Source organism: Pelobates fuscus, chromosome 12 (assembly GCF_036172605.1).
Source record: "Pelobates fuscus isolate aPelFus1 chromosome 12, aPelFus1.pri, whole genome shotgun sequence".
NCBI lineage: Eukaryota > Metazoa > Chordata > Amphibia > Anura > Pelobatidae > Pelobates > Pelobates fuscus.
In genome coordinates, this window is record NC_086328.1 from 22,004,441 (window position 1) to 22,013,573 (window position 9,133).

General features: G+C 43.6%; 1 protein-coding gene across 2 annotated transcripts in view; it reads right to left on the reverse strand.

Annotated features, from left to right (window-relative positions):
- Nucleotides 1-7,909, reverse strand: part of SPIRE2 (spire type actin nucleation factor 2) — a 33,059-nt gene extending 25,150 nt beyond the window's left edge. Inside the window, exon 1 of one of the 2 annotated variants that reach the window (XM_063438704.1) lies at nucleotides 4,091-4,548. In XM_063438704.1, coding sequence (XP_063294774.1) covers nucleotides 4,091-4,385 — 295 coding nt within the window. In that variant the 5' untranslated portion in view covers nucleotides 4,386-4,548. Of the gene's footprint in view, nucleotides 1-4,090; nucleotides 4,549-7,848 lie in introns of those variants that run through there. The other variant, XM_063438705.1, reaches the window with a different exon arrangement.
- Nucleotides 7,910-9,133: the final 1,224 nt, after the last annotated feature.

Consider the following 9,133-nt stretch of genomic DNA (forward strand, 5'->3'; position numbering starts at 1 on the left):
CTATTTTAGATTAAATTCCCCTGCAGTTAGAGGATTGGCAATGATTATTACATTAGTAGTGATGTTAAAAAGCAAATTGCTCTGGTGTAAACGTAATGCTTTAATCATGTGTATTAATGCAAGACGATCTGCATTTTAGAAACGGCTAGATAATTCAAATTGCAGATTCTGGATTTCAGTTCAAGACTGGACTCTCAGTCAGTTCATTTTATCTTTATTATGGTCCTGCTTATTCTTTTTTATTCGGAGGTTTATTTACTAAACTGAAAAGGGACGTCTAGCAGGAAAAATAGCGGTTTAAGAATATTTTGGACTAAAAAAAGTTAAACCAACATTCCAAACACCATAACCACTACAGTGTGCCCTGGCACCTCCGCGCACCCCAATGTAAGAAGTCAAACGAGTTCTTATCTGCTGTCTGCCAGGTGTTGTTCACCTTCTCTATGGAGAGGTAAGAGCTCCTGTATGCAGGGCCATCTCACTGGCTACCTCAATTAGGGGAAAGGGGTGACAGGACACTCATGGCACCATAACCACTACAGCATACTTCCTTTTGTGTTCTTTTACCTTGATCCTATAGTGAAGGGGTACCCAAAGGGTAGATTCCTTAGATGTTGCGGAACTACAACTCCCATGATGCTTTGCATGCTTTTAGAATGACAAAGCATTATGAAAGTTTTTGTTTTTAAACATCTGGGCATCTACCATTTTGGCACCCCTGCTATGGTGGTTTCCTTATTAGAATAAACTTAATCTCCCAGAATCCTCTATACTCCCCAGTCACCAGACGTATTTCCTGACTATTCTCTAATTATCCAGTCAGTCCTGGGCTGGAAGTCCGAATGTATCTTTCTCCTTGTATATAGCTCTTCATAGACCCCAACATTCTCATAGAACGGTCCTGCAGCCGTAACCCCTTGCTGCTATACATTTAACCTCTTGTGAATAATAGATACCAGATAAATCTCACCGCAGCCCCTATTCTGAGATAACCATCTTTTCCATTTACTTTTGACATGCACTCAGCCAGCTAAATTTAAAAAACAGTTATTCTTGAGTCCAGGTAGCGGATTGATGAGAATTGCTAATTATTGACTGACCTTGTGCTCACGATGAGAAGAATGTCATTTAAGATTTTAAACTCTTGTTACATCTTTGTTTGGCTTTCAAGTTAATTTAATCAACGCAGGCAAATCTCATATTCTACACTTCATCGCCCCTGTCAATAAGCTACGCTGCAGTTATCTGTGTGATTATTACATACATTCCCATGTCCCTATCACTTCCTGGTGCCGCAACTATCGACCCCCTTCACATGCCCTTGTCGTGTCTCTCCCTCCTTGGCTACATGTATCCAGATGTTCATCAATGATCCAGGTTATTCTAATTGTGTACTAATAAAATGATTTAGCTCTTTTATTTAACAAAACACCCATAAACCCAACATGTTTCATTAACATTAATTTAAAAGTTAAACTGGTACCAAAGAACCCTGACCCCATCAGAAGTACCCCATAGTAAGTGGCGTCATATCCTTAATTTTTCCCATATTTATACAAATTGAAGGGCAAAGTATTAAAAGTTGTGCCCTATGGTATGTAGCAATCAAACGCTGCTGGTAGTAAATCAATTAGGCAATCCAAAGCATATAAATTCTATATACTACAGGGTGGTGTTTTCATGAGCTGCCAATCAACATGAATTTGGTACACACACACACACACACACACACAACCACAACCACCAACTGAGAAACGGTGTTAGATTTAAAGGGACAAAAACAAAACAAAAAAATTAATCAAAATGTCAACAGTAAACAGAGTGGCTGTCACAGGTTTGCTGAGTCGTTATTACAAACAGGTGGATTGTTTAAATAATCTAATGATAGCATCGATCCAATCATGTGTTAATTAAAAAAAAAAAAAAAGAGCTTGACTCAAAAACAGTCACGTGTGCAAGCTCACATGGAATGATTTAATTCTTCAGTTTGCGTGAATCTGTATGACTACTCCCTACAGGCATCTGCACATTAAGATGTATTGTAATTAATAAACGTATACACAGAATGGTGTCGGATAAAACCCATTAGTATGGAACATTGAAGGGACACTCCAAAACACCTAAAGCACTTTAGCTTGCTGTGTGCAGAGTGTGAGCTCTTTCATTTTTTTGAAAAAGGTGCAAATATCGATAGAAATTAGCATCTGTAATAATAGAGGTCTCGGCAACTAGAGGTTTTTAAAAACCTTTCCCATTATGCCAAGACAATTTTACAGCTGGGTATCTTAGAAAATGCAGCTCAGGAACTTGGTCAATATTACGGCTAGGTATCAATGCAAGGCACAATGTCAGTTGACTTTTAGAGGAGATAGGACGCATAGGAACAGGCTAGTGATGTGCTGGGACAAGAGAGGGAGCGGGTCTGCATTGGGAGAGGGCAGGTGGAAAATGGGTGGCGTCATGCATGCCAGCACGCATCAGGATGACGGCTCCTATAAGGCAGCTAGCAACCGATTCCCATATGCAAGATGTGTTGTACTTCTTGGGAACGTTTGTCTGGTATCCACAGAAGTGGATCATCAGAGAGAAAAAACAAACAAACAAATCTGAGATTGGGACTGTCCATTTAAAAGCAGGACTGTTGGCAAGTATGGGAGCAGGCTAGTCAGTTTCTACCTTCCATTAGAACAATACCATCAAGTGTGTTGGCATCTTTGTTGTTTCTGGTAATAGGATGGAGATTATTAGTAGGTAGTACCTTTTTCCAAGCAATAAGTTCCCATATTCTAGATCTAACATTTGGAATTAAAGAATTGCATTTTAGAAAGCAGGATCAGTGATAGAGGATGTTATATAATTTTATTTAGGATTTGCTTATATTGGCCAAAGTATGCATAAATCATACATGCTTCAAATTCATTTTGCCAGCCTGGATAGATAGATCTCTTACGCACGTTTATCAACACAAACTCTCAGTACATAGGAATGTAAGTCTATGCGAATCATTAAGCATTCACAATCCTGCTGAGCAGAAATGGCTTTTGCGGGAGTTGGAGAGATGGAAGTGTTTTTGATAATGTTGAATTAAAATTGGGCAGATAGCATAATCTGATTGTCACACCAGGTGATAAAGTTTTTTTTTCCCCACTTAAAAAAATGGAATTGTAGAACATAGGTGAGGGTGCTTCAGAGATTAACTAAAGTAGCCAACCTTTTGAAATTTGCAATTACTTTGTCCAATCTTTCCATTTTTATGATAATAAAATATTTTATTTAACAAAAAGGAGTGATGTCAGAATAACACTATTAACCCCTTCATGACAGCTGAGAAGCCTGCCAGTCTTGATAAATCGATTTATCTAACTTCTTGAAGGGTTAAAGGGTAATTAGGGATCATATTATTTCACTTTACAAATTGACCTTTTATTATTGACTATACATTATAAAAAGGTCCCTGGGGTCAAAATACATATAAAAGTCATGTGGCTGAAGAAGTATGGAAGTGGAGGGGTTCTGATCCTGGGATGTTGTGACATGACCCATGCTGTATATTTGGTAAACGAATGACAAGTGCGTGCTTATTACAATCTAGAAATCCATCAGGGCAATGACAGAGTATGTGGGATCACAAGTAGCAGGTGATAGGCAACTCAGTTCTGTCACCCCAATAGGTGCAGACAGGGATTCCACACATAGAACGTTCACAAATCCAAACATTCTACTTCCCCAGCCAGCCCATCCCACTAACATGGGAAGAATTGCAGTTATAAACCGAATTAAATCATCTTTAAAATCTAAAATCGCCTATACTGGGCACACAGTGACTGTTGTAATGCTACTAGGACTTTGGCTATTAAAACATTACAAATCAGCTTATTCTGCTATAAATGAGGTTGAGCATGGGGTTTATGTTATGTTAGATGAAGACATACCCTCGCCTCTACTGTGACCAATGGAACGTACATCCTATCTTTATGCCATCTCTTCATTCTCCATACCTCCAGGACTAGATTGCAAGCTCTTGGGCTCAGTGTTGCAGACCCCTGGCTATATCAGTTCACGATGACGGTAAGTGATGGGTGTGACTTACCCTGGGTGTGCTGGGGCTCCGGTAACACGGTGACTGTGCCATCTCGGTGTAGGATCAGAGAGGAGGGGTCCCGGATCCTGCATGGGGGGCTCCCGGTGGTATCCCCCCCAGCCAGCCCCCGGGAGCACTGATAGCACACGGCCCACGCCTGCTCCTCATTGATCGGCTGCTCGTAGGATTTCAGCACCTGCTCCAGGGACAGCTCCCCGCACCCCTTTCCGAAACCCCCGCCGCCACTGCTGCTGCTCTCCTGGGCCATCCGGGCAGCTCCATCACCGGGCCGCTGGGCCCCCATTCACCGGGCTGCTCTCCATCTCTGAGCCGGGCGGGAGGGGAGGGACCGGTCAGAGGCTGCAGCACCGCCTCCTTCTCTGCCTCCTACCGGGGCCCTATCACCAGCAACAGCAATGGGAGGGAGCAGCCTGCAAGGGGTGGGATGGGGGTAGTTTACAGAGAGAGGAGGGTGAGGGGTAAATTACAGGGAGAGGATGGGATAGAATGGGGGGGGGGCAAGTTACAGGGGGAAGAGGATGGATTGGGGGGCAAGTTACAGGGGGAAGAGGACGGATTGGGGGGCAAGTTACAGGGGGAAGAGGACGGATTGGGGGGCAAGTTACAGGGGGAAGAGGACGGATTGGGGGAGGGGGCAAGTTACAGGGGGAAGAGGATGGAATGGGGGGGGGTCAAGTTACAGGGGCAGAGGATGGAATGGGGGGGGGGTCAAGTTACAGGGGCAGAGGATGGAATGGGGGGGGTCAAGTTACAGGGGCAGAGGATGGAATGGGGGGGGGTCAGTTACAGGGGGAAGAGGATGGAATGGGGGGGGTCAGTTACAGGGGGAAGAGGACGGAATGGGGGGGGGGGGTAAATTACAGGGGCAGAGGATTAAATGGGGGGCAAGTTACAGGGGCAGAGGGTGGAAGTTACAGGGGCAGAGGGTGGAAGTTACAGGGGCAGAGGGTGGAAGTTACAGGGGCAGAGGGTGGAAGTTACAGGGGCAGAGGGTGGAAGTTACAGGGGCAGAGGGTGGAAGTTACAGGGGCGGAGTTACAGGGGCAGAGGGTGGAATGGAGGGGGGGGGGAGTTACAGGGGCAGAGGGTGGAATGGAGGGGGGGGAGTTACAGGGGCAGAGGGTGGAATGCAGGGGGGGGGTTACAGGGGCAGAGGGTGGAATGGAGGGGGGGGAGTTACAGGGGCAGAGGGTGGAATGAGGGGGGGGGGAGTTACAGGGGCAGAGGGTGGAATGGGGGGGGGGGTGCAAGTTACAGGGGGGGAGAAGGTGATGTTTGCTCTGAGGATGAGGAAGCTGTAGTTCCAGGTGGGTTCTGGAGAAGCTATCCCAGGATGAGGTAGCAGTAGTTCCAGGTGGGCTCTGGAGAAGCTATCCCAGGATGAGGGAGCAGTAGTTCCAGGTGGGCTCTGGAGAAGCTATCCCAGGATGAGGAAGCAGTAGTTCCAGGTGGGCTCTGGAGAAGCTATCCCAGGATGAGGAAGCAGTAGTTCCAGGTGGGCTCTGGAGAAGCTATCCCAGGATGAGGAAGCAGTAGTTCCAGGTGGGCTCTGGAGAAGCTATCCCAGGATGAGGAAGCAGTAGTTCCAGGTGGGCTCTGGAGAAGCTATCCCAGGATGAGGAAGCAGTAGTTCCAGGTGGGCTCTGGAGAAGCTATCCCAGGATGAGGAAGCAGTAGTTCCAGGTGGGCTCTGGAGAAGCTATCCCAGGATGAGGAAGCAGTAGTTCCAGGTGGGCTCTGGAGAAGCTATCCCAGGATGAGGAAGCAGTAGTTCCAGGTGGGCTCTGGAGAAGCTATCCCAGGATGAGGAAGCAGTAGTTCCAGGTGGGCTCTGGAGAAGCTATCCCAGGATGAGGAAGCAGTAGTTCCAGGTGGGCTCTGGAGAAGCTATCCCAGGATGAGGAAGCAGTAGTTCCAGGTGGGCTCTGGAGAAGCTATCCCAGGATGAGGAAGCAGTAGTTCCAGGTGGGCTCTGGAGAAGCTATCCCAGGATGAGGTAGCAGTAGTTCCAGGTGGGTTCTGGAGAAGCTATCCCAGGATGAGGCAGCAGTAGTTCCAGGTGGACTGTGGAGGGGTTAACCCAGGAAGAGTTAGCAGAAGTGACAGGTGTAGTTAAAAGAGGAGGTGTGCAGTGAAATTTGAATTGTGCAGAGTGCGGATTTACAGCCCATCCCAGGTTCAAAGCTCATTTTAAGAGATAAATTGGTGTGGTCTGGCACTGTGCCTTCACCTCACCTTCTAGGTACACACGCTGTATGATGGCAACCAGGTGACACAGAAGGTATTAATATATCTACAAATAATACTACACCAAGCTGCACCCTTTCACTGCTGGGAGCCTGTTGTGGGACTATTTAGCAGGGCAGTTAATGAGTTAAGCAGTTTATTATACAGACACAGGGTGTGGGAGGGCAGGTTAGCAGCTCTATATACATAGCCAGCACACCCCCTACCTCTGTATACTAGTAAAACTAACAATATACCTCTGTATACTAGTAAAACTAACAATATCACGGTTATTTACCAATGTGTGAAATATTGGATAATGAAAGTGAATTTCAAGTTGTCGGTCAAACTAGTAGAGTTAGAAAAATTAAATTTCTCAGTTTAGCTTTTTTTTTTCTCTCTACAATTTGACATTCATTTTGAATTCAATTCGAAAATTCCATTCTGACTATTGGGGAATTGTCAGTAATTTAAAGGCAAATAAAGCTTAAGTTTTAGAACTTTGGTGTAAAATTTAAACCCTACTTTGAATTCACCTTGCAAGCGTCCAGTCTTACGAAATTGAGCAGGCTACCTACCTTGGACACAAAAAAGGGGTAACTCAACGCTTATGATATTTACTGCTTAATTAAACTGGGAATAACATCTTATCACACAACTCGTTACCTTTTTTCATGTTTTCGGATTTCATTTAATTAAAAGATACGTTTTTAGCAAATTACAACTAAATCCAGTTCAGTCCAATCTCAGCCAGGACAAACATTGAAAATGCAGAAGATACTCTTTATAATATCTCTATGCAGACTGCCATGTGCAAAGGACAGAGCTTCAAAAAATGATTGACAGGAAGCAAAGATGGAGTCACACAGTGCTGATGGGCAGTGTATGAAAAGGGCTGCCCACAATAACATCCTGGAAAAGTAGTATTTCCTTTCAGAACTTAAATTGATTCATGGATTTCACTCTGATCGCTTGTAACAAGACATTAAAAGTCTAGAATTCTGACTTCTACCACCACCTCAAACTAAAGTGACCTAATTCTACCTGGGTGCTTTCCTAAGTTATAAGGAAAATGTACATCTAAATCCACAGTTTTGAAAGCATGCAAGATTGCTTGTTATTTTAAGGGATGTACAATTTAAATTTCCAGGTAAATTGGTAAATCTTGGTAAGGCCTAATCATGTGAATGGGGGTTTAAACTTAACTTGAAAGGGGAACAGACAAACATTTTCAGGCCAAACTATTTGAAATTTTCATTATTATTTTGGCCTTAAAGGCACACTTGATGGCTTAGTAATTAACCCTGTTAAATCATTTTACATATTGTCCATAATTTCTTTAAAATGCATTTTTATGTCTTTCCCTGCCCCGCCTATAGTTATCCCTCTTTCTTCTGATATGTGTAAACTGTTATAGCAAAGTTTTGTTTCCCTGCGTTGTATACATGTACACAGTAACTAGGCATCGACTTTAACAAAACACAATTACAAAATACCACTCATGGCAGGCTATTACTAACCAGATGACATAGCAGGTCTGTTCTTCATGACTAGCTGTTCACTATTAGACTCTGAGGGGTGGGGAGGTTCAATTTAGGAATCAGAGATACGGGACAGCCCAGCAGGTCTTAACGAGTGAAAAACACTTACAGGGTTATTTACTTAAAGGCAAATTTGTCGAAAATTCACATTTAAGGTCAAAGTAGTCGAATTGGAAAAATTACCTAAATCCGCTATTGAATCCTGCTGGATTGAATTTCCAACAAATCTCGTTTTAGTAAATGATCCTGATAATGTTTGACTGTGTCGATTTGTTTTTTCAAAGCCTTCTGTAGAAAGGGCTGGATTTATACCTTGGTAAGGTTCTAAGAGCTCTGAATTACAGTGAATTCGAATCAGAATGAGAAATATAGCAGAAGCGGAGTTTGAGAATTTTTCCTTTCACCTATTTTTAGTTTGGGGGGAATAAAAACCCCAAAAATGATAATTCGAAGTAATTGTTTCACTCCGCTATATTCACAGTTTGGCTGTTTTTAATTTTGGAAGTCAGATTTTATTTGCTGAAATATATACTTTAGTAATTAGCCTTACTTGTAATCAGGGAAGAACCATATACATGTATTTTTCATATTAATAAGTACAGACAGCATTATTTAATTTGAAAATAAAATCATACATAACTTATGTAATAATAGAGATAATGTTCTCAAACAATATAAACCTTAGTTTATTTTGAGTAAAAAAAAAAGTGGTCTCTTAATTAAAGGACCACTATAGTGTCAGGAAAACAAACTCGTTTTTGTGGCACTATATAGTCCTTAGGTCCCACACACCCACAGGACCCCCCTCCCACTGGCCTAGAGGGGTTAAAACCTCTTCAGCCACTTACCTTTATCCAGCGCCAGGCTCCCTCGGCGCTTGTGACCTCTCCTCCGTCCGCCCCCAAGTGGAGCCGAATGCGCATGCGCGGCCAGAGCGGCGCGCATTCAAGCAGCCCATAGGAAAGCATTACTCAATGCTTTCCTATGGACGTTCTGCTTGCTCAATGCGATTTTTCAGGAAGACAGCCACTAGAGGCTGGATTGACCCTGCAGTAAACATAGCAGTTTCTCTGAAACTATGTTTACAGCAGCAGGGTGAAAACCTGGGGGACATGGCACCCAGACCACTTCATTGAGTTGAAGTGGTCTGGGTGACTATAGTGTCCCTTTAAGTTATGAAAATGATGTAAAATGTATACCCAAGGTGTCGGGTGTATGTATGCATCTGCAGTCTGTGAATATGCATTTGGGGTGAAACTGTTAA